Source organism: Dermacentor andersoni, chromosome 2 (genome assembly GCF_023375885.2).
Source record: "Dermacentor andersoni chromosome 2, qqDerAnde1_hic_scaffold, whole genome shotgun sequence".
Lineage (NCBI taxonomy): Eukaryota > Metazoa > Arthropoda > Arachnida > Ixodida > Ixodidae > Dermacentor > Dermacentor andersoni.
Window position 1 is genome coordinate 110,819,890 of NC_092815.1, and position 25,746 is coordinate 110,845,635.

A 25,746-nucleotide genomic window follows, 5' to 3' on the forward strand; every position below is an offset into this window, starting at 1 on the left:
TGTGCCCATCGCATTCCACATAGGTTGAATTCAAATAAAACGTAAGGAGTTCTAAGAACTCACTCACTGAAATGCGTGTCTTAGTTTGAAACCCAATTACTCCAAACTGATCAATTCATTCTTCAACACTTGTCAAAAGGGGGCTTTGGGGCATAGAGTAATATGAGTCCTTCACGTCAATAGAACAGGCAGATATGCCTTTTTTACAGTACCGATGATCCGAGTGGCCGAGACGCGAGTTCTTGCGGCTTTGGCAAGCTTACGTTTGTGCTCCTAGAATTCGGACTGTGTCAGCAGTTTCTACTGGCGGGGCAGGAATGTGTGAATTGTCCACTGGGCTAGAATCGTTGCGGCACGAGACTCCGACGCGTGCCGAGCTGGCGGGCCCTGCACGTCCCGAGACTGCACTTTGTTGTTTTAATGTCATTCGAATCGAATGGCATTCGGTGCAACGAATGTCATTCGCCCGCGGAGGTGCTACACTAGAAAAATTAATGTCATTTGGTGGCGATATCAATGGCGATCATCCCTAAAAAAACGTGGCGACTAAAATGGAACAAGATAGGTATCAAGTGCTTGCATAAGCAATCCATATATTTAAAAATAGTTTTGGGACGTCGCTTCACTGAAAAAAAAATTATTTTAGTAATGCGTATAAAAAAAAAAAGTTCAATTTCAGACTATGTGGCCACTATAAGCCAAAACAAGGCTTAGCCACATGAGTCGCCGATAAATTGAAAACAAACAAAATGGCTGACATGGCGACGCTGGACGACGACGCTAAGTTGCAGCAGGTGAAGTGATTTGTTGCTGCGTACTTTGCATTACGAGCAAGGCGTAATAATCAGAGGAAATGATTAGACGTTCTATGGCCGACGAGCAGAGTGGCGGCGGCATGGGCGGCGACCAGACGCTGCTGAGCTGGAGAGTAACATTTTTCGACAACCTGCCGCACACATTTTGTCTCTTTAAAATAAGTCAATTAAAACTTGCAAAAAGTTATTATTTCTTTACGAGTACGGCTTTCAATTTGCAAACGCTCTGTCCTGTTTTGCTTTGTTTCTGGGGTTGAGAGTACACATTCGCTCCGAGTGTGAAGCCGAATGAGTTTCTCGAACTCATTCGATTGCAAAAGTCATTCGGTGCTAATGGCATTAAATATTGCTGTGTAGCAACCAAATAATGTCATTCGATGCTAATGCCATTCGGTTCGAATGACATTAAAACTCCCAGTGTGACAGGGGTATTATAAGACGGCGACGGGAAGCCGAAACGAAATCGAGCTGGTGGGCGGCGCCAGATAACGATGCCACCAGAGCGAAACACGACTCTCCCTTCGCGCCGCCTGTAGTAGGGAACGGCGGCGTGTTTGACGACTTGAACGCTCTGGGCGTCGCCATACTGCCATCTGGGCTATGGTAATTGCGTGTTAACCCCTGCGCAAAAGCATTGTAGAAGCTGCCGTGTGTGTCAGCGTACACCCGTGCCACAGTTCAGAAAGGAGGTTCCCGATCCCCCCGAGGGAAACGTCTATTAAAGGTTGCAGACGTACAGAACGTCTCCGACGGCACCACGCCACGCGCTGCCGGTTTCCCTATATATCGCAACTCGAACCTGTGCCTAGTGCAACTAGGCGCCCGTTCCTGCGGCGTGCCTAGTGCAACTAGGCGCCCGTTCCTGCGGCGAGCGTCAGCGTTGTTCCTCGTAATCGAGCGAACGAACACAGCGAAGGATGAAAGTGAACGAGGAGCGCAGTGGGAGTTGAAAGGCTGCGATAGCGAAGAGTTAGAGGAGGAAAGCGGAGGGTGAGGGTATGGTGTGACACGGCCGGTCACGACTCACTCGCTCTTCCGCGCACGCAGGAATCGAGCATAATTGTCTCAATATCGGGCCTCTGTACAAGAGGTCCTGTGCTCGAATCCTGCCATTGGACAGCTTTAATAATATTTATTGAATACACAGTAATTTGTTCAAAAAGGCCAATTTACAAAGTCGCGGAGCCGCTTTAAGCCTGTTTAGGCAAATCCATGTACTCCCCATAATTCTTAATAGACACGGAGCAGCGCGTTTCGACAGGGACCAAAAAAATTGGAGGACGCTTAAGCTTCGCCTTCAAGAGTGGAACGCGATAGCGTTCCCGTCGACCCGCCAAGGGGTGTAAGACGCGCTACGGCGCAGCGACTACGCGCCCCGCATCGGACGTGGTGAGCGTCGAGCAACGCAGCGTTCGGCGCAACAACGAAATGTGCGCCTGAGCAAGCGACGCACGCCTGAGCCTTAGAAACAGCTCGTTTCTAAGGCAACACCGCGTTCACTAGAGGCGCTTTTGTACCGCTTTGAAGCATGGAACTCGTGGCTCAGTGGTAACGTCTCCGTCTCACACTCCGAAGACCCTGGTTCGATTCCCACCCAGCCGATCTTGCACGTTGTTTTTTATTCATGAAGTGCCTGTTGGGATTTATCGCTCACGGCCAACGACGCCGACGACACCGGCTTTTCTGCGACACGAGCTCCTTAACGCTGTCGCGTTAAAATAAAAAGACGCATCGCTGGCTGAACGGCCCCGATTTGAGCTCCCTTAGACACTAGCGCCAGAGTTAGTAGTAGTAGTAGATGAAAGTAGATTTTAAGATGAAAGGAAGAGAAAAGTGCAGTGCCGTAACTGTCTCTCAAGGGAGGGCACCTCAACAGCACTGCACGGGGTAAGGGGAGTGGGGAGAAAAAGATTAGAGAGAGCATAAAAGAGAGCGGAAAAAAAAACAAGAAGGTTAAAGAAGAAGCAAAGCGGGGCTTACAGCCGCGCTCTCAGCTGAGTCTCATCACAAAAGCCAAGGAGGGCAGCAAGCGCTCTCTTGGCGACGGAGGCGGGGGCTGCGGGAAATAGGAGATCACCCTCCGTGCTGCACGGTAGTCCGACTCGGCGATATGAAGCACAGAGCGCGGTGCGCTCAACGTCGATGGGCAACGCAGGAGAAGGTGTTCCAGTGTCTCATCCTCGCCGCATTCCGCACACGCGGGGCTGCCTGTTCCGTGCAGTCTGTGCAATCGGGCGGCCGTGCTGTAGCAGCCGACGCGCAGCCGCAGAAGAAAGGAGCGATCCCAGCGGGAGAGGCCGGCGCGGGGGAGGAGGCGAGGGGGCGTCCCCACAGCAACACGTGAGTCAGGATGATGCGCGCGGAGGGTGCGCAGTATGGCCGTCTTGGCCACGTCGAAGCGAGTGACGGAGATGGCGAGGGGGAAGCGAGCCGCGAGCCAGAGTTCCCGCTAGTAATTATTGTATGAAACGCTATGTGCGTGAGAAGAAAAACGTACTGTCGCGCAAGACGAGCTTTGCGGTGACGATGACTACGCGATGGTGCCATAGTAGCGCGCGCCTGCTGTATGGAAACGAAGCACTGCATGAGCGGAGGTCTGTCTGCGGCGGCTGCTATGAATCGTGTACACGCGTCACCCACGCGCGGCCTCGCGATCTCCCGATTAGCTCGAATCCTGCCATTGGACAGCTTTAATAAGCAGTCGCGCCACATATCGCTCCGCTTCCAACGTGCCGCACGAAACATTGTGCGCGCCGGCCAATATGTCGCGAAATGAAAACAGCTGCGCTTAAATTTTGCATCGTAATCTTCGGTGAATTTCTCCACCTCGAATTCCTTCACCCTATTTTACGCACCAGCTTATAAGGTGTGTGCCCGAACAGCGGCGACCGGGCTGCGCGCCATGTTCGTGCACTCCGAAGCGCGGTGTCAAAATTGGTGTCAAAATTAATCGGGAGTCCACCACTGCGGCGTGCCTCATAATCCGATTGTGGTTTTGGCACGTACAGCTCCATAAACCAATTCAAGATTAATGCTTATGACATGATGCGATGTGCTATGTGAGGCAATGACAATGCTCAACCGTCTAAGAGGTTATGAAATATGGCGCACAACAACGCCTCAAGTAAGCACCTCTCCCTGTGTGCTTTGCGTACTATGCAAACAAACAGCAGTGGTGCCCGCAAGGTAACGCTTAACATCAACTCGTCAGTCTCGTGTTAGACGAAACGTTGAAGAAATGAAGCATTCGCCGTCAACATCACCGCTAATTATCGTCACTCATAGCAACCAGCACAGAAGGCTCCGCTTACATCGATTCCCACAGTGCGTGAGATCTGCATAAAATTTTAGCATTTTCTAAGATGTGCACACGCGTGTGCGGTAAAACCAGGGAACTTTCCGAACAGCGACGACGCGATGGATCTGCCGTATCCACTGGCGCAGATCAACTCGCTGTGAATCCTGACAAATAAAGGGATTGTTCTCGGCACTTTTTAGCAGGTACGTGTGTATGTGTCGCTACTTTTTGAAGAAATCTTTCACGCCAACGCTTTAGTGAGCTGTGCCATGAATGCACTGGACATACACCGCTGCAGGTGTGCGGCAAGCGAGGGAACAATTAGCGTTCGCACGCACCGGTGCGCCACGCTTCTCGTCTCGGAGTCCACGCGCGGATTTCTTGGCAGCGCTACTAGATGGCCCAGCGTGTCCAGAAAGCAGCACGAGAGAGGATCCCGGTTGCCGCCTGACGCGTTTCTCGGCGTTCGCACGCAACTCGCGCCGGTGCCGCTAGATGTCGCCGAATGTTCTTAGGAAATCGCGGAAGAGGAGTTCCGCTGCAGTACACGCCTCATACGTAAGGCGTTTCGATGATGGCAATAGGTTGTGTCGCTGTTTTGTTTCAATGTTAAATACGCGCATTACAGTCGCCCGTCATCGTGAGGTGGTTTCTGCCGTATATTTTTTAGAGAAAGACGAAGGTACGGCTGTAGCCTTTCTTTTTTTTATTGCGGTAGCAATTACCATATCTACTCGTGTAATGACCGCACCCTTGCAAAAGCCGCACCCAGAACCGTGCAAAAAATATCCCCCAATATATATTTAAAAATTATCCGTGTACAAGCCGCACCCTTGATTGTTGAGGAGGTCGGCAGTGTTATCCGTTGTATGGTGCGAGAATTCCGAAGCTTTTTTTTTTTGTTGTTGTTATCGGTGCCAAAACAAGGCAGCCGTGTCTAGAGTTACTGTATATGCTACCACAGGTAGCTACCTGTGGTAGCATATACAGTAACTCTAGCCGTGTCCAGTTTTCGGCGCCCCCAGGTAGCAGAAGCACAGCCTCCGAGATTTAGCGGCTGCCTCCGAGACGCTGCCGTCGCTGGTCTATGGGACATCACCATTCATTCCAGCCGGCAGGTGACGCGATAGGGGAATAGTCAAAGAGCTTGGTGGCGCAACCCACTGCCCCGTTCCAAAGGGGACGCTCATAACATCCATCCATCCATCCATCCACCAAAGAGGGACATTAATAGCCAAGAATAGCCAGATCCACTACAAGCGAGTACTGTAGTTTAATAAAGGCAAGTACCACCGAAAATATTTACGAAAAAAAAATCGTCATCTGCCTTGCTTGCGTTTGCTCTCTTGAAAACTCGACGCTCGCTACTTTCCTGTCAGAATGCTGTGTCAAGCTGATAACGCGCAAGCCGTTCGTGATATAGGAAGTACCGGGCTTGCAGCGTTAAAGAAAGGAAATGAGAACAAGAGAGATGACGATTATCGTTTGTGGACAAAATACAACTCAAAGGGTGTAAACTTTTTTTTTTTTAGAGTGAGGCGCATTTCTGCCGTCACCGTGATGTCGTTTATAAAGTCTAAGGGCGATAACATCGTCGCCGCGCGCTGTTTGTGCCAGTGAAAGCGTGCGAGGGTGAGCCGACGATGGCGGCTCAATTTCGCGCGCGCGAGGGAAGAAAGAGGGGAGGAAGCGTGCCGTCAACTTTTTTTTTTAGAGTGAGACGCATTTCTGCCGTCACCGTGGTGTCGTGTATAAAGTCTAAGGGCGATAACATCGTCGCCGCGTGCTGTTTGTGCCAGTGAAAGCGTGCGAATCGTCGGCTCAATTTCGCCCGCGCGAGGGAAGAAAGAGGGGAGGAAGCGCGCCGTCTTCCGTAGCGCGCAAGACAACGAGGTTAGGGAGGGGGGAGGGGGGCGTTCTTCTCCGGCGGCAGCTGCGTGTGGGGCGGCCGCGCGGACCCCATCTTGAAAGCGATCTGCGATGGGGACGCAGTGTGCCGAGTGCTGACGGCTTAGTGTGAAATGTGTTTTCGCCGAGGGCGCCTCCGTTTTGCGATCACAGCGCCGTCTATCGTCCGGCATCATGCTGGTATGTGGGATCGCGTTGGAGGGTCCACAGCGAACGTGCTGTTGACAAGTGGCAAGTTTTCGCGCTTTCCCGAGAGGTGTAAAGAAGCTGTTTTGATTGGGAAGCTTAGCGTGTCGTCACTAAGCTTTTACCTTCGATATAGCCGCAATATTGAACGGCGACGGGCCTAGAGGTGCTCCCGCAGCTCTGCCCACGATAAGAATAGGAGGCGAGTCAAGTCTGAACATTGTCGATACGTAACGTATACATGTAACGTGTTTTTATTGTACGTCTAGCCTTGAACTTTATTGTGGTATCACTCGATCAAGCGACAACAATCAGAGGTGTCTCTATGTGTCATGCGGTGTGCCGCACAAGCGTACATCCTAATTCAGGTAACTGTGAAGCTCCGAGGAAACACATTTTGCTAGCTTTCGTGCTCCTAAGATTCTTACGGTACGATTTTCTGAGGATCGTTTGTCTGGCACCCAGGCATCAAGCTTTACAACATAAAAACTGTAAAATAACTCGATCGAAAGGTTTGTTTACATGAATAAAATGAGCTTATGATAGTGGCCGCAAATATGCCACGATCAACCAGACGCACGCGACACGTTGAAAGATTATGCACACTCTTAGGTCTCGAATAGTGCGCCTGCGTGCAAGGGCACCTCGCCTACTCGAGAGAGCTGAAAAATGAACTACTTTTTGCAACAGCAACTTTATTTTCTGCATTAATACAGCGCGCGATGAGCGGCGTCAACAGCTTCCCGGCGAGATTCAGAAGCACGGGAGAGCCCATGTGAACTATAGGGCCGGCCGGCACACGGTAGGCATAGCTTTGGTTACAGAACGGAAAAGAACGCACCATTTCTTAGTAGGCACGTACTGTTTTCATAATGTGTCCTCGGCCAACTTCCACCAGAAAGTTGGTTGCCAGGCATGATAATCTTAGAACACGCTTGAACAGAATAAGTTTAATTTGCGTGCACGAAGAAATAGTTAACTTTATCCCTTCTCAATAGTTAACCGACTGGAATACGCACCTATCTTTCATATCGCAGTTTGATCATGGGTGCCGAATTCCGAGTTGTTCGCGAAGCGCTCCCTGGGAACAACACCTTCCGAACATGCATATGGCATCAAGTCCTTTCTCTTTATGCTGGCAAAACACAGCGGACGCTTATCTGCTATCGCAGCGGCGATGTCCACGAAGTCGCTGCGGCTGAAGATGCACTTCACCCTTGCTTCCCAAAGTTATTTTTGCAACTGAATACAACAGAGCGGTAGCCCGTTGACCTCGAGTCATCTGACATCGCAGAAACCCCACACAGAACACGTTAGAATCGCACTAATTCGCAATTAAACCGCTACCTTTGCGAGCTGCCGCTGGGAGAAAACGGAATCCGGACATACCAGTGCGAGGAGGAAAGCGGCGCAGCGCACTGGTTCGAGCCTGCGTTCCTCCTCGCCGATTGAAGTGAGAGGCAGCGCGGAGGTGAATTCGCTCGCTGCAGCTGCCGCTCTTCGTCACTGCAGCGTTTTGACAGCGAGTTTCCGCGATCATTGAGTGATATGTGTTACTGTTTTCTTGTGAGCGCGTGAAACCATGCTTGTTAATTAACTTAGTGGACGAATGTTTACAACATTAGACAGCCAATAAAACGACGATCCTTACTTCGATAGGTGTCTATAATTTGCTATCGCAATCGAAGCTTCGGCTATTTAATGCGTTTGCATTAGAAGTGTCCAAAGCGATAAAAAGCAATTATATATATATATATATATATATATATATATATATATATATATATCACAGCTGACAGCGATTTGCACCACCGTCAGTTGCACTTCGCTCGTCGTAAAGGCTGGACGTGTGTCGAGTTCCTGAACAACATTTTGCAATGTGGTGAACGCGGTTTGAATCATGGATCCGCGACTTGAAAGAGGCGCGCCTAACGGCACTTCTCTCTCGTTTACCGCGAAATCGCCATTGAATTTTTGTCTTAATCCGGAAGATCTGCCGCTAGGCATGACCTGAAAAGAAACTAACACCATCGGACTCTTTAATTAACCCGTGAGAGGCTGAACGTTCGTTGCTGCAAGTATCCTGTAGGGCGGTACACATTTATTCACGAAATACGTTTAGTGAAATACGAGTAAGTTATTTCTACCCCACGTCGAGCGATTCGTCGCGGCCTCGTTGCGATTCGTCCTGCCTTCCTCTAAGGAATTTCTGTCGCCCTGCCAGACAGACGCGGAAGAAGCGTATGTAGTATGCAGCTCGAGGAGGAGGCGAGAGGGAAAGTGGTGCGAGTGGGCAGCGTGCGCGTTACGGGTGGCCGCATTGAATAATGCACTGGCGTGAGTCGTTGATGCGTGAATAGGGCACGTGCCGGTATCGTCGATTCTCGAACCCGGCGCCACTCGAGCGATCGGTCGTGTTCGCTTATCGACGCGCCGCGCATTACATTTCATAGGATCGCGAGCCTTGCGCCCACATTTCCCATGTTCCGTGCGCAACCGCGTCTCCAGGCGCTTTGAACGACATCTGGATGACAGTTGTACGCTTGCATTACGCGTGAATGATACCCACTGGCGCTGTTGCCTACTGGTAACAGCAGTAAGGATGGTTCCACCACTCGGTGCAGGGGTTGAAATCGCAAGCGGTAAGCTACTTAATGTCGCCGTATGTAGCTTTCACTAGTGGTATTCTCAGTCAAGGCGCGGAGTGCGGCTGGAGCCGACTCTACAGCACTATATCCGTTTAATCTTGCCTATCCGGGCATGGAGGTTAACCTATATGCTCTCCTATGGGAAATTCCGCAAATACGTTTCCCGAACATATATCGTTTAATTGGCACATATTGATGATGGTGGATATGTCGATCGCGTGGCCGGCACTGGTTCCAGTTCCTTAGCATCTCAGTGTACCTCTCCACGTTCCCATTCTTGTTTAGTGGTGACTCCGCTGCGTGATGTGATGCACGAGTAAAGGCTAATAGTTTGATCGCCTATGAGTCGAGTGTGACTTTGCGGTCGGTGTAACGGGCGTCACGCGGTGCACACGTGCTGACTATATGCTTTACATTTCGCCGCTGTTGTCCGTTCGCGTTAGCTCATCCATTCGTTGCTGCGAATATCTCGGGGCAAAAGAAAAAGAAATATGGCAGATCCAACGCAAATGCCTGAAGCAACGTGAAGTAAATCTTAAAATTTTAATTGGAACGTTTGAAATAAATATTCTCTGCTAAAACACTATAGCACACATGATGCACGCAATTTTAACGCGATAGCGTTCGGGGCCCCGCGTCGCATAAAATCCGGTGTGGGCGCCATTCCGAACCACAACCACGCAGGCCCTCCGCGTGGCGCAGAGGCGTTACTGAACTAATTGAATTTCTCAAAGATGCGTCCGAAAAATCGTAAAGTACAACCTAAGCACAACCTACAGACATGATAGCGTCGGATTGTAATTTGAATATACCAGAAAACATAATTCTGTTACGCGTGAACTCAAACATAAACCCTTTTTCCAGAGTTTCTATCATTCATAGAGCGGCGCGCTGCGCTCGGTTCCTTGCAACAACACCACACAGATGGCGCTCGCCTCCGCGCATGCGCGGCTCATGCAAGAGGCCGCGTTTCTACCAGAAAGCTCGCCCGCTCGCCTTCGCGTATAGCGTTCGCCGCCAGCGTTTTTCGGTAAACATTACAGTTACATAAACTGCAGTTGCCGGAAAGCGTGAGAAGCAGTCGGGGATCTTTGAATGCTATCGCGTTCCACTCTTAAAAGCGAAGCTTAAGCGTTCTGCAAATTTTTATTTTCAAGTATACGCGCACAAGAAACTGCTCACGTTCTTCCCCCATTGCAGAAGTTTTGAGTCATTTGGTTTAGCGGCAACGTGCATGTAACTGTTCTGATTCTCTCTCTCTCTCTTGACGGCACGGTTTGCCACACGGCATAATGCACCGCGTTTTGCAACTTAGCGAACGCTACGTCTTGCCCGCCCGGCAGGAAGGCAAAACGTGGAAGGAAGGCAAGGCGCCCTTCTACCGTATTTTAGTTTTGGCTGAAGAACATTGGACAACAGAGCATACGCCCTGCGTTGAGCGCCCAAGTTAGCGCCTTCGTTAATTTGGCACTGGCGCATCAGAACTATTACTTCGCTCATTGCAAGGTTGCCCTCTACGCTTAGTCTTGCAATCGCAGTCACAATTACCTATGTGTTGACAGCATGGTGGCGTCCTCTCGCTCCTGGTAAAACCATAACGCTTTATGCAAGTCACTTGCACGTACACCACAGCGGACGTCAGCACCGCCGAAGCGCGGTATCCTTCGGCAGGTCTCCAACCCCGCTCCTATTTTCTTCGCTCCCTTCTAATGACGTCACTGAATAAAGAAGGGGGGAAGATGCGTGAGAGAGAGGGTACAGACAACGCTTAACCGGCACATATGGCAGCTCACAGGGCAGAAGGAGCTATAGCGCCAACTAGCGGAAGGTTCAGCCCGTGAGAGAGGAGGACGGCGGGGGATCGGGCTTCGGAGTCCCGTGCCGCATTTGTGGCAAAGTTGTTGCCCTGCAGTGAGCCGCGAGGACACCGACAGGCACTGCGACGTCCGCCGAGCGCCGAGAACAGACGAGAAGCAGGCTGCGCGTCTCGCGCCTTGGCTGCAAGAGAGAGAGCCCTCGACAACGTAAGGACGCCCGAGTTGCTTTTGCTCGATCGCCAGCGGTGGAGGCAGCGTTTGCGGTGCCTCCACTCCCTTCCTAACCGTGTGCAATAAACGCTTTTGCCCATTGACGTATGTGCGTGCGTGTGTGCGTGTGCGCTTCAAAAATAACCAGCGGCAACGCTTCGGCGGAGACGCCGTCTCTGCGGCGGGAACCAAAATAGGAACCGCTCCAGACGCTGTCTGACGTGCAGTGGCCGGCAGTTGCGCCGCTGCTTGAGCAACAAACGCGATGCCGCAGACGAAACCTTGCAGACGATGTACGGTTTCCGCACTACGTGTTTGTATGTTTGCGGCAGCGACTGCCAGTCACTGCCACGTCAGCGATCGTGTCCCTTCGATTCTATGCGGAGTTCTTTACGAGATCTGTGGGGGCAGTTCGCGTTCAGCAATGCTCATCGCACAATGACGTCCGCATAAATCGAATCGGCCCGCGCTGGCATGGTTGGTTCCGCTGACGTCCGCTTTCGTTGGCCGCTTTCGATGTCCGCTTTCCGTTCGGCACTCAAGAAAAGCACATGCTGCAGTGCGTACTTCCGATCGTCTTGTTCTGGAATGTCGTCTATGTAACCGATAATATGAGGTAGGACCGGGCAAATAATAGAGCCTCGTGGAATAAAAGCAGTGACGTAGTGTCACAACAGTGACGTAGTGTCACAAGGGACACCGCTGCTGGCAGCTGAACAATAACAGTCACCGATTCTTTTTCTTGGTGTCAGAGGTGCAGCTTACTCTATAGGCCTTGCTGAAATTTGCTGGAATTTTCCCCGGGCTCACGTTTATGTATTTATTGATCATTCGTTGTGGTGTAACAGTTTTCTAGACGAACTTTTTAAGAGATGGCTTCTCCATACTCAGTTGTGCGCAGCGGGGAAGTAATTGAGCAGCTATTAAACCAACACGAACTGGGCATTCCTGTTCCGTTTCAGGGGTGTCACTGTCGACATGCCAGCTCTGCCATCTCGTAAGAAGACGCGCTGCCCGCTTATGTATGTCGTACAGTCGGCGTTACCTAGTTATGACACGTATAAGCACAGCAGAATAGCGTTGCACTGACATCGGTAAAATTCTGGGGCAGAATGCACAAAACTTCTCGTTCGTAACTGTTATTTGCCACTGGCTAGCCGGATGTGCTAATGATATGTCCATCATCAGGATTGGGGGAAATTTTCGTTTACGAAAAATTCTAGCGGTAGAGGTATTTGTGAATACGGGCCCTGGAGTAACGTGATGCAAGGAAAAAACCGGGTAGAGTTGTGCGGCCAGCAAAAGACGGTTGATGCGCTGTGTCGAGCTGGTGTTCAAACTACATTTCTGTTAGAGGCAAAATATAGGCAAATAGGGTTTTAGACGTTAAATAAAACACCAACGTCATTACCAACGTCTAAATTACAAACATTGTCAAACAAGACACCAACAACTTGAGTTTAACAAGACAACAGCGTTGTTAGCACGCCTCACTTTCGGACGGAACGAATGAATTTGAGACGCATGAACATCGGTTTTTTTCGTTGATTCAGAAAATAATTAAATTGCTCATTGTCATGCAGTAGGCATTGCTTCTATGACTCACTGATATAGATAAATGCTTCATTTACGTCGCGACACCTAGTGAAACAAATGCTTTTGTGTATGCGCGCATTCTCTTATGTGTTTATGTGTGCCTGTTTTACGTAACGCTCGGATGCAGACTGCTGCAGTTACAGGTAAGCTTGCGCTGCACTCACCTTGTTACCCCGCTTTCTACACGTTATAGAAACAGATTCCAGGGAACAGCCATTTCGCTCAAATATGGCGGCTAACCAACATTTTCGAGTTATCTATTAGGGAAATAGCTCAAGCCTGAACGAAAAATGGACAACGAGCCCAAGCATGCTCGCTATATATCGTTGAAAAGTATAATGTCGCATAGGAAACACATGCTGAGTGATGTCCATAACGTAAGAGCGCACAGCCAATTATTTACCTCCTCAACCCCGTCTTCCTGGAAGTCTGTCGGCGGCGGCTGCTGTGAATAGCGCGCACGCGTCACCCACGCGCTGCCTCTCGCTATCTCCCGATTAGCGAGGCAGTCGCGCCACACTTGGCTCCGTTTGCAATGCGCCGCACGAGACAGATTGCCCGTGCCAGCTACGCAACTCACAGCGTTCTCTTCCTAACATAAACCTGTAATAGTTCCTGTATATAATAACAATACAAAATACTGACACGCGAAGTAAAATAACGTATAGAACTGCGCTCAAATATCGTATTAGGGATTATCGTATTCGATGATTTTTTTATATATATATATCACATATTTACTTCTCGTGATGTGTGTACCTCACAACTACTTGTCAATATAATCGTGCCCCTTCACTGCTTAAAGAATCTGGCAACCACTTTGCGAATTACGTCAAACAGTCTTTTAAAACTGCTATTTAGGCTGTCTTACTGAAAGTTGCTATTGCGAACTGGAGACCCACCATTTGGGTGCTCTTCGCGGACTTCGTGCGCGCTTATTGTGCAAAATTAACGAGCAGATTACTTCGGCGGCACTTCAAGTTGACGCTTCGCTATCAAACCTTTCAACCACCGTCATCACCAACTCTGCTGCTCGGGACACACGGGGGTACAAGGGAACGAACAGGCTAACGCGTTAGCTCGAGGGTGTACCAACCGAGCGACGGCGTCCTCTTCTAACCCTAACCCCTCGCACTATCCCTCTCAACATCCCATCAATTTAAATGCCAGAGACATCCTTGCTCATCAGCGCGGAGACCGCAGAAAATACCCGCCGCCTCACCCGCAACTTAGAGGGGAAGAGGACGCCGATTGGCGCAAAATACAGGCCGGGGTATTCCCTCATCTAAAATTGCTAAACGCGATAGTTATAGGGCCAACTGCCCTTGGTGCGGCGGCATGCCTACCCTAATACATGTAGCCTGAGAGGGCACTAAGCGCCCTCATGAGCCAAATCGCAATGACACAATGGAGCAGTGGGAGGCACAGCTCGCCCGTTCCGACTTGCAAGGACAAAAGTCCTGAATTAGCCAGGTCAGGCAGGCGGCAGAGACCTGTGGGGCCCTGGACTGGGGGGCTCCGACCAACCTTTCTTAATGTCTCTTCCTGTCAAATAAAGTTTCTGACAATTCGGGTGGAATGCACGGGTCGTTTTTGTTTCGTATTTTTAGCGGCAAACATGTAATTTGGTATATATATATATATATATATATATATATATATATATATATATATATATATATATATATATATATATATATATATATATATATATATATACCTGTCTTACGTGTGTTTCTAGCGGTAAACGTGTCCTTTAGTTCTTTGGTGTTGTATGACATCACTAGTTATTGTATACCGTAACCAATAGAATAGGATCCCGCGTATGGCATGGTTGTTACGCATTGATGTTGAGTTGCATTGTTCATTTTAGTATGCTTCGAAATTCGTGTTCGCTGGCCTATTCGCATTCCGCCATGGCATCGTCAAGGCTGCTGTGGCAGCTGGGAACGAATCCTGTAATTTCGTGCTCGACCACGCAGTGTCGCAGCCAATAAAGCGACTGGGGCGGCTAGCCCGCGCATTCAAGGCAAGATGCAGTCATTCAGATAGGCATGCAAGTGCCGGAACTTCATTGAGGCTTTTTCTCTGCACTGACGCGACCCTTCACTGGTGGCCCCACCTGAGCTTCCGTCACACCTTTTTCATTTAGCATTTCATTCACCTATTCTTTTCATTCACTATTCTATTCACCTATTCGTTTCATGTGCCTCCGAAGCAAGATGTTTGTGAAAGGGCGTTCTCAATTTCAAGACGAGAAAACCAGTCGGCTCAGCACTGTCACTCGTACGAAGACCGGTAGAATGGGAGAATTGCTAATTTAACCCGTTTCTCTAGCTTTGTGTAACACATAAACAATTGTAAGGCGTTAGCGTGATTGCGTTATGCGTTGATATGTTCTTTCCCGGCGTCCCGGATCCTGTCACTACTTTAAATAATATTGACGACCAGCGTAAGTGGAATATACTATCAAACTACAGCCTTACTAACGCTTAAATCTTCGTAACATTTTCTGTTCTACCAACTCTTTGCCAGTGTCTTTTTCTTTTTTTTTCGGGCCTTTACGAGATAGCAGGAATTGCAGTGGTGCACCACGAGACTCGAAAACATAACGCAGTATGCGTACTTGCAACCACTCTCTGCCTCTTTTCTCACAATTTCTGAGGAAGCACATTCAGGGAACTTTCTCAACTTCGAAGCACCACGCGACAACGTGCTGCCGGCGATGACTGCTCTGAAAAACAAGCGTTTGTAAAATAATGTTGACACCTGTCTCGGCAAAGCGTGTCGATGCGTAAGCTTGTCTCAATACTGGATTTTCAAAAACCATGCGCGACGTACAGGGTGTCTGAGTGCAGTTAAGGCCGTGAGGCCCGCAAGGTTTCCCACCCCACCATCCAGACAGTGCGTCAACTGTGTGCTACCCTACACGTGATGTTTTCTATCCGAATTTACGTTTTGGTTGGCACTTGTCTCGCACTGCCCCGCTGGTGAGAACATCGCGAACCACTGCTGAATATCGGGCGCTTTAGGAAACGGGAGTCACACGAGAGAGAGAGAGAGAGAGATTGAACGCAGTAAGTCTACCTCCTTTCATGTATTTGTCTCTGCTGTCGAAGCGCGCGTACGTCAGCACGAAGGAAAGAACGCGTCTGGGTGGCCACACGATACGCTTGAAGGTGTGGAAATGCAGCACACGAAAACGATAACTACGTATTCCTGCTCTTTCCCATTTCCTTTTCTTTCTTCTTTTTTTTGTCCCAAAATTCTCTCTTTCGAATGGCACTCTAAAAATAAGCGCCGAAGGACAGTTTTTCCTGAGGCAAAGTAGGACACCACCCTTCCCCCTTTTGCACCACCTCTATACAGCTACTGCCGATGCGAGCGTCAGGATTGACACGGGAGAAGGGTCTGCAAGACGCGCCAAGCTTATGACGCGGTTGCCAGGAGCTCGCGGAGAGCCTGCACCCCCCACGTGGTCGTTGCGCTTGCGGAGGGCAAAACTAGCTGCTGCAAGTGTACACATAGACGACCAGATGGATGGATGTATGAGTGAGGGGAGGTTGGATGTTGTGGCACAGGCGGAATTCCTTGCTTAACGAGTCGTCTGAAGTTATGCACGCAATGCAGGAAGAGTTAGAGTGTGGCTACCATTGGCTGTTAAGGCGGGCATTTCTTTTTTTACTGTTAGGATAATAGGCGGATGCATGTATACGGGCGATGTATAAATGACTGTTGCAATTGATTGATTTAATGACTGACTGAGTGTCTTACCAATTTCACATGTAGTTAGGTATATCTGTTTCTGCAGTCAATAACGCCATTCGACGTCGTCCTTCAAGTAATAGAATGCAGGGCTGTGATAATGTAACGATGCCAATACAATGCAACTTCTTTTCGCGCTTCGTCAGTGGTCCCAGTGGCACTCCACTTACGTCATCACCACGATCTGCCGGCCGTGAACGGTTGGGCGACAGGAATGGAATAAAATCAAACGAAAGGAAGCATTACATTACGTGCCCAGTCCGGAGGATTAGGTGCCGGCCCTGCTTTCGCCTGCCTGTGTCATTCACTCGTCGTCGTCACCAAAGATTCTTCTCAAATTGAATTATGGGGTTGTACGTGCCAAAACCACGATCTGATTATGAGGCACGCCGTAGTGAGGGACTACGGAATAATTTGGACGACCTGGTTTTTTTTAACGTGCACCTAGATCTAAGTACACGGGTGCTTTCGCATTTCGCCCCCATCAAAATGCGGCCGCCGTGGCCGGGATTCGATCCCGCGACCTCGTGCTTAGCAGCCCAACACCATCGCCACTAAGCAACCACGGCGGGTACCGAAGACTCTTTTTATAGTTGGGCAGAACAGGTGAACATTTCAGCATAGACAAATCTGGGCCCGTAATTCACGAAACTAGTCTTACGTATAAGAGAGCGTTTTCTCCTCGTCTATATGTTCAGGCTTCTGCCGGCCATAATAGCAATCGGCGTGTAAACTAGTCGACCACCGCGCCGATAAACCATTGCGGACGTCACTTGCGAAAAAGAAACTTTATGGATACGGGCAGAGGGTCTAGGAGCAAGGCTTAGAAGGGATCAATCGTCACTTACAGCGCATACAGAGACGAGAGACAAAAAGAACGACGAAGACAAGCGCTGACTTTCAGCTGATTTTTATTTTGAGAAACAAGCATATATATACTGAGACACCAAGACAAAAGCGCCCCCTAAATAGCATCAAACCGACAGGAGTATGCAATCAAAATTCATGACCTAAGATGAACGAGAGCGCATGTGCGACCTCAGAAAAACCAGTTCTTTGTCTGTTAATGCAATTTATGGCTTACTAACTGAGTCACCATCGGCAATCGCTGCTGCTTCAATGATAAGTCTGGTGCATTCATTAGAATGCCTAGCTAAGATAGTGGTTTCTTCAAAAAGCGGGATACAGCCGCATTGTGCGCAATGAACACCTAGAAACCCTTCCCGCCCTTTGCGCACTTTATTGCTGTGTTCTTGTAACCTAACGTTAAGACATCTACCTGTAGGATTTGCAGTATTAATCATAGGAAAAAGTATACAGTTCGTTCGAAAGGTGTTGTGTATAAGATACCTCTGAAATGCGGTCGGTCTTATATAGGGCAGACAGGTAGATGTCTTAACGTTAGGTGACAAGAACACAGCAATAAAGTGCGCAAAGGGCGGGAAAGGTTTCTAGGTGTTCATTGCGCACAATGCGGCTGTATCCCGCTTTTTGAAGAAACAACGATCTTAGCTAGGCATTCTAATTAATGCACCAGACTTATAATTGAAGCAGCAGCGATTGCCGATGGTGACTCAGTTAGTAAGCCATCAATTGTATTAACAGACAAAGAACTGGGTTTTTCTGAGGTAGCATATGCGTTCTAGTTCATCTTAGGTCATGAATTTTGAATGCATACTCATGTCGGGTTGATGCTCTGTAGGGGGCGCTTTTGTCTTCGTGTCTCAGCATATATATGCTTGTTTTTCAACATAAAAAACAGTTGGAAGTCAGCGCTTGTCTTCGTCGTCCTTTTTGTCCTTCGTCTATGTATGCGCTGTAAGTGACGATTGATAGCATGGAATACCAACTAGCCCGTACCCAAACCTTGCTTTAGAAGCGACAACTGCCTTGCCGATATCTAAGTCGAACGGTTACAGTTTGCTATTCCTGGTTATGTGTCCGTCTTTCTTCATTACATTGCCGTGCAAGGGTAGCCGATGAGCATAATTTTTGGGTGACCAGGAATGGTGTTCGTGATGCTGTCAAGTTAGGCCACATATTCAAATTCGCCTCTTGTCAGCTCTTATTGCCTGACAGGGTGATTGCTGCATCTCTGGTTGGCTCGAAACGCGAAGATGGCGGCGTTTGACACTGTCGACAATGCCACTCCCGCCCGTTCTCATTTTCATCTTTCGCGTCTCTCTGTACCACGAACAAAGGAATACGCGGTGCATTCTGAGATCTCCTCGTTTCTGGTTTATCGCAGAGCGTCACGTGAGAAGAGCCAGACAGTAGAGGCGCGGCCATGGCTGACCAGGAAGATGAAGGCAAAGGGAATGCCAAAAAGGAGGTCCGCGTGTTCGGTCGACCCGAGCTGGCGTCCAAGGTAGCCATGTTCCAGCAGAAGGCCGACGACCACGATCGCCGGCAGAAGGACAATCCTTTCTCGGAACGCTGGGATGGATCCACCTCCAGCGCCCTGTCCAAAGACGACCCCCGGTGAGTGCCGTCTTTCAGTTCGGAACCAGTTCATTCACCCACACGTGACGAAAACGAGCCTTTACGTAGCACCTTAGCAGACGACGTTCGTACCTGGCGGTCATACCTGGCGTGGCGCACAACACTTCGCCTGAGATATTTTTCACACGTGCCGCAGGAGCCGTTGAATATCTGAGGCCATACAGAGGGACCGCGCTGATTCTCAACGTTCTTAGTCCTGCATCATTTCCGGCGACTGGTAATGGTGGTGTTCATTCCAGTTTCGATATCAAAAATGTCTCTCTTCTGCGAGTATATCGTGACGCATCTAGTCGTATTTCAAACGTAAAATTGTGCATGGATGCTGCTATATATATCTACGTTATCTAAAGTTAGGTTTTTATGCGGTCGAAAATTTTGTTGCAGTTGGCTTTTAAAACTTCTTTTGTTCGTCGCTGTTCGCCGCTTTGAATAATATTCTCTTCCAGGCAAGTTTTGAAAACCCGCCGTGGTTGCTTAGTGACTATGGTGTTGGGCTGCTAAGCACGAGGTCGCGTGATCGAATCCCGGCCACGGCAGCCGCATCTCGATGGGGGCGAAAACACCCGTGTACTTAGATTTACGTGCACGTTAAAGAACTCCAGGCAGACCAAATTTCCGGAGTCCCCCACTGCGGCATGCCTCATAATCAGAAAGTAGTTTTCGCACGTATAACCCCATAATTTAATTTTAAGTTTTGAAAATTTCGAACCCCTATTGACCTTGCTTTCCGTGAAAAAGCTCTTGTGTGTGTGTCGACACCGAAATAGCAGCGTGAAAAAAATATATATATTTAGTAGAAAGCAGAAGCTATGAAACTTGTATTGGTTACCCCATATCGTGCCGTCGCCGTCTGAAGCCAAGTGATTTCGACATAGGCTCATAAATGTTGGCTACTTAGGCTTGCGTGGATCTCCATTTATGGGCGCCGCATTTGAGAACGCGACGATGTGTCGGGAAACATTGGTTGGCATTGTGCTGCCGACAATTGCGTGACATTAAATTTGCTGGCGCTAGCTCAGGCTGGCGCCAGCACTGCATACAGGGTGACGTCGATGGCAAACTCTGGCGGCGGCGCCAGACGGAGCAGCCGCCAAACTGTTGCGCCCCCTCCCCCTCGCTCCCCTCTCCCCGGTGCCCTATGCGCAACGGAACACGGCGCGCTTCCTCCCCACTTTTCTCCCTTGCGTGCGCGAGATTGAGCCGCCACCGTCGGCTCACCCTCGCGCGCATTCACTCGCACATACAGCAGACGGCACGCGGCGACGATGTTATCGCCCTTGGACTTTATACGGATCATCACGGCGACGGCAGAAGTGCGCCTGGAGTGTCCATATAATTGCTGTCGCTATAATATGCTAACGGGTCCGGTATAGGAAGGCCACGGAAGTGAATGGACATATTGAATAACAGACTTGTAACTCTTATATCAACGCTTGCTAAAGCGCGACACATCTAGCCCAGCTCTGCCCGTGGTCATACTCGTTCTGAGCAGCGCGCATAGCACGCCGCATGTGTCGTCAGCTCGAAAGCTGGACACACGTGCCTCAATATGAGCGGTGAATTCGCTGAAGCAATGTTGGCGCTCGTGTTACTGAAAAATTGTTTCCTCCGCCCGCTGTAGGTTGCGTGTTACGTTGGCACGCGATGTTTCTGCGCTAGTTACCCATGTAGAGGCTAACGACGCTTAACTTGCCTTGTTCCCCAGTTGTCTATGATGTCGGTTTCGTCCTGCATCCGTACTCGCTCCTCCACTGGGTCATCCTCTGCGATGAAGTTCGCTGTCTCGCTCTCGTGTGCGTCTGCTTGCAGGTACGGCCACCCCGAGGAAGGCTCGAAGAGCGACAAACGCGGCCAGCAGGCCGGTCAGCTCATTAGCAGCGAGGTCCGCATACTGTGCGAGAACCTGCACGAGTTCGGTACCGAGCAGCCAGACGGAACGCGGGCTATCACGTTTGGCGAGCTCTTCCAGGTAGGTCTTCTCGCGAGCGGCAGTGTCGAGCGGTTCTTCGTTTTACGCACTTTTGTTTTTAACGGGATTGCGTTAAGCCCCCGTGTCGCAGAAAATCTGTTTTCGGTGTCGGCGGAGTTGTCTGGGAGCGAAAAGTACCGTATATATTTCGGTGTGTACAGTGCTGGGCAGTATCGGAGATACATTATCTTAGGTACTATTTTAGATACTCTTTAAGCATCTTGTATCTGTATCATGATACCTCTGGCAAGACGTGTATCAGTATCTGTTTTTCCAATACGTGAAAGAATGTATCGTGTATCTTAAGGTACAAAATACTGGGGGGGGCGGGGGCTATAGCAACATCACCGTGCGAAACTACAACGTCAGCTGAACGCCGCTTCTCAAGCTGATACTGTTGCGACTAAGCCGTGTTAAGAATGGCCTGCTGAGGTGCAAGTTTTGCCAGCCAGTTGCGACAGCGGCGTCAAACTTTTCCTGGAAGGCCGCCGCAACCCTCTAGCCACGGCGTCACTAACTCGACTGTTTCCGGAGGCCAACACGCGCGTCCTCGACTCTCCGTCGAAGGAGCCGAGATGAGTTCGACGAAGCAGGCTTTGTGACGGAACACGACACCGCCTACCCGGTGTGCCGCGAGCGGGAGAGTTCCCGAGGAACGTAGTTCGAGGCCTCTTCCCTCGCGCCGTTCGAGACGCAAGACATTGGGCAACCGGCCGCGCTGCGGGCGTCAGTTCAGGGAATAAAAGGCACCTTTCCTGACGTAAGCCCCGAGTTCGGCGAAGACCGCCTGACCTCGGTTGAGCACCGTGAACCTGTGCGGAAGTCTGTGTGTGTAATCCCTCGTGCAGAGAGGCGACTCGTTTCCGATGACTTGTCGGACGTTTCCCTCATCTTGGGATCGAGGGAGGACCGAGTGTTTATAAACCGCTGTTGTGCGGCTGCTCAAGGTACTTTCTTTCGCAGTCATGCTAGACTGATGAACTGCAACGTCCTTATGTGGATACTGTAAATAAACCCATATTCCTCGTTCTCGATGAGAAGCAGTCCTTCCCTTCATCAACGTCCTCAGCGTGGATAAGTTGGACGACGGCATGGGCCAGCTACCATCTAATTCATGCCCGACTCCAATCTTGACAACTGGTTACGAACGGTGGGATTGAGCCCCCAATCCTACCAGCCGCCTGAATAAAACTAAATGCAGCGACATTCTTGCATCTCTCCGCCAGAGCCCTTCAGTGAGGGCAACCGATGAGGTCAGGATGCAGCTTTTTATGCTCTCTGTATAAACGATGCATCACAAAAAATTTCACTACCGGTATACCAGCGTTGTTGTTCCTATACACTTATCCGGTGATCCGGTTACGGACAAGGTAAAAGTCCACAGCAGTATTTGTGCTATCGATCAGAGGCTTCTTATTAACGTGCTTGTAGTTAGATGGCGACACGCTAGCTGGTCGGCAAGCAGAGCAGCGAGTTCCATCAATTACAAAAGCGACAAGCAAACATCGCTGACAGCGCAGCGTATAAAGAGCTTCCGTTTGAAGCAGCTAAAGCAACCCCAATAAATTGTTTCAAAACGAAAATATTATACTTTGAGCAAGTAAGGAAAATATGGAGTACGCTTAAGCTTCGCCTTTAAGAGTGGGACGCGATAGCATTCAAACATCACTGACTGCTTCTCGCGCTTTCCGGCAACTGCAGCTTATCTAACCCTGATGTTCACCGAGAAATGCTTCGGCGAACGCTTTGCACGAAGGCGAGCTTTCGGGTAGAAACGCGGCCTCCTGCATGGGCCGATCCCGGAGGTAGTGCACAGCCGCGACAAAAAAATTGCATCATTTTCACGTTTTTGTTATTGTTTGGCGCTTTTATTATTTAAGAGTGAGAAGATTTAAGATAAACGGCATGCGCTGTCTGTGTTTTGTTTCATGACGTTTGTGGGCTGTAATTCTCAAAATTCAGAGGAATAACTTTGTCAAAAATGTAAGGCAAGGTATGAAGAACTTTAGTGAATAAACGGTGTCGCAATATATATCGCATATCGTATAGCAAGGCGTGGCATATACACATACCTAAATATATACGGAAATGTTCGGTCACGGACAACTCCGCCGACATCGAGACCGGCTTTCCTGCCACACGGGGCCCTTAACGCTATCGCCTCAAACTTTTTGGGATAATAACAGACATTTCATTCAAATAAAGCAAGGTTGGTCGGGGTTAAGAAATTTCCAAGCAAACATTCTTGTGCATACGCGTTTGCTGCTACCCTGCATATATCTATAATAAGAATATTGCGAATGTATCGAGGTATCTTAAAATACAAATGGAAAGTATCGTATCGGATACAATAATTGCGGCAGTATCTTGTATCTGTATCTCAAATACATGTTGCCGGACTATCCTGCATCGTATAGTGATACAATTGCAAAGTTTCTTTGTCCAGCCCCGGTTTCGTTTGAATGAGATGTCTGTTAGTCTTTTGTCTTTTTTGCTCAACGTATAATGTTTCCATTCTGAAACAAATTACTGGGGTTGGTTTAGCTGTTTGCCATGGAACGCTGCTTTGTCAGAGGTTCCTGCTCGTCGCTTTTGTATTTGATGGGAATCGCTGCTCTGCTTGCCGACCAGCGAGCGGATCGCCATCTAATTACAATAATGTCAGTGAGAAGCCACAGCGCGACGGCGCAAATACCGCTGCGGCGTATTCCCTTGTCTGTAAACGTATTGCCGTTTACGCAATGCCGGATCGCTGGAAAGGTATACAGCAGCAACAACGCTGGTAGCGATTATTTTTTTTTTTTTTTTTTGCTAGGCATCGCGTATACAGAGAGCACATAAAGATGCAACGACATTTCACATTCTACTTATCTGCTGGTCCCAAAGAGTTCGTTAGCGGCATATTGACACCGCACGCATTGTCGCACGCGGCACAGTACGGTGGGATTTACAGTGCGGTACGGATGTACAGTACGGCTATACGAGCAAGTATCATGGCATCAACGCAACTAAAAGCAAGAAAATCAAGAAAATAGAGGGTCGGCTGCGCGCAGACGTTCGTGCTCGTTTTTGGAGAGACGGCTCGAGCGCGACCACGTGACTCAGCTCCACCAATAGCGACGCGCGGACCTCATCGCCTGCCCTCTCTGGAGGGCTGCGGCGGAAAGATAAAAGAACGTCGCTGCCTTTAGTTTTATTCAGGTGGGTTAGTGGCAGCAGTATCAGCTTGAGACGCAAAGTTCAGCCAACGTTTATAGCCTCGCACGGTGATGTTGCAATGCGTTTCACCACAAAGTTCAGGAACTAAAAAGTTGAAGCTGGTGCCATCCTGAGAATTCGTTCCAAGTGGATAACGCCTTGCGAACTCCACGGCTAGAATTTATATATTGCAATATGGACCATAAAGTAATTAGTTCAGTTCAGTTTATTTCCAACACAATGTTGGGGGTCCTCCAGGCAAAAAAGTTGTCATAGACAACTTCAGGGGACCTGGGGACCATACCGACAACAGGCAAAGTGATACATTCACAAAAGAACAATGTGACAAACTTTACATCACAGGGTATTTTGAAATAGTGAAAATAATATAAAATGCAAGATAAATACAGATATGGCAACTACGAACATACAATGAAAACACAGAAACGTGAAAAAATAAATATGCACTTGTGTGAAAGGGTTCTTCACTCATTCAACAAGAACTCTTAATTGCGACTTATATTTATGTAGTTGCATGCTGACATTTATTTGTGAATTCACATGCTTTATTAGTGCGGGTAGTTGATAAGTTAAGCTAAAAACTTACCTAGCGATTTTTGTTAATTAGTCGATTATGCATTTCAATTTTCTTTTGCGAGTAATGTCCGCCTGTTCAAGGCAACCTCTGCCATAGGCAACCTTTAAAGTTTCTTTAAGTGTTCGCTGAAACACCCCGTATATAGATACAAACACTCTTTCCTGCTTTGACACTCCTAATGCTCACGCATTAAAGAAGGAAAAATAAAATAAAGGTAGGTTCATTCATGCTAGTAAATACGGGTCGTTTGCTGGAAGTGCGCCTCACAATTCACGCTACATGTAAACGCTTATCTCGGTGTGACCCATCTCGACGTTTCTTTCGCACCGCAGCTGTACACGAGCATCTCGAACAAGCTGGTGGGCATCCTGCTGCGCGCGCGGAAGCACGGCCTCGTCGACTTCGAGGGCGAGATGCTGTACCAGAAGCGCGACGACGGCGTCGTCATCCGGCTGCTGCGCCCCATCGCCGACATACACCGCGAGATGGGCCACAACCCGGCGCTGGCGCAGCTGCCCAAGACCGCGCCCGTGCTGCTGGGAGCCAAGACCTCGTAGCCCGAAAAGCGCTGTTGTGCGGCCACTGCCGGTAGCGGTCGTTCGGACCCTGCAAACGACGGAGATAATTGACCAGCGAGCTCAGCTGTCAATGCTCTGTGTGTACACCTTTCGTTCGGAAATGCAAAAAAAAAAATACACTAAAGCTGTAACGATGATTTTTCTTTTCTACGTGGAAAGCATTAAAGGCTAAGTATGAACAGCTGGGCTAGTTGGTTGTGATTGGCATTATGAAACATCGTTCCAGCGCGCAATTGAACACGGATGACAAGAGATGGACCACACAAACGCCGGTGTTTGTGTTGTCCTCCCCTTCTCGTCCGTGTTCAATAGTGCGCTGGAACGATGTTTCAGCATTAAAGGCGCGCTTTTAAAGCTTCCACCGGTGAAATGTCGCGCAGGTCATTTGGTAGGTGCGCGAAAGTAGTCGAAACAACCACCGTAACAACGGCAAGGACAGAGGCCGAGATTTTTTTTTTCAGTGGTTTCTCAGTGGCCGAGAAGAAAACAACGAAATTTACAACGCGGTGTTTCCCGTTTCAGATCTTGAGCCTGACATAGCGGTACAGCTCTGGTTTCACGACCGAAAATAAGCAAGGGTTGCTACGACGGTTCTTGTCAGACTCTGGTAGGAGAAAACAGCTAAAAAAAAAGTAAACATGGGTGAAGATTGTCAGCC

General features: G+C 49.2%; 1 protein-coding gene across 3 annotated transcripts; it reads left to right on the forward strand.

Annotated features, from left to right (window-relative positions):
* Window positions 1-436: 436 nt before the first annotated feature.
* LOC126541256 (actin-binding Rho-activating protein-like) lies at window positions 437-25,274 on the forward strand. Of its 3 annotated transcripts, none has more exons than XM_055076587.2 (4): window positions 437-794; window positions 18,492-18,724; window positions 20,555-20,714; window positions 24,843-25,274. In XM_055076587.2, exons 2-4 carry the CDS (start codon window positions 18,531-18,533, stop codon window positions 25,065-25,067), a joined length of 579 nt encoding a protein of 192 aa, XP_054932562.1. In that variant the 5' UTR covers window positions 437-794; window positions 18,492-18,530; the 3' UTR covers window positions 25,068-25,274. The 3 variants fall into 3 exon arrangements, with proteins under 3 accessions (XP_054932562.1, XP_054932563.1, XP_050043914.1); XM_055076588.2 differs by lacking the exon at window positions 437-794 and adding an exon at window positions 8,780-8,849; XM_050187957.3 differs by lacking the exon at window positions 437-794 and adding an exon at window positions 10,653-10,879.
* The last annotated feature ends 472 nt before the right edge of the window (window positions 25,275-25,746 follow it).

What these genes read in the sequence shown, in the direction of transcription:
- LOC126541256 (XM_055076587.2), top strand. Translation starts at nt 18,531, where the DNA reads ATGGCTGACCAGGAAGATGAAGGCAAAGGGAATGCCAAAAAGGAGGTC. An exon ending in CTGTCCAAAGACGACCCCCG is followed by an intron (nt 18,725 to 20,554) that starts GTGAGTGCCGTC and finishes GTCTGCTTGCAG; the next exon opens with GTACGGCCACCCCGAGGAAG. An exon ending in CGTTTGGCGAGCTCTTCCAG is followed by an intron (nt 20,715 to 24,842) that starts GTAGGTCTTCTC and finishes TTCGCACCGCAG; the next exon opens with CTGTACACGAGCATCTCGAA.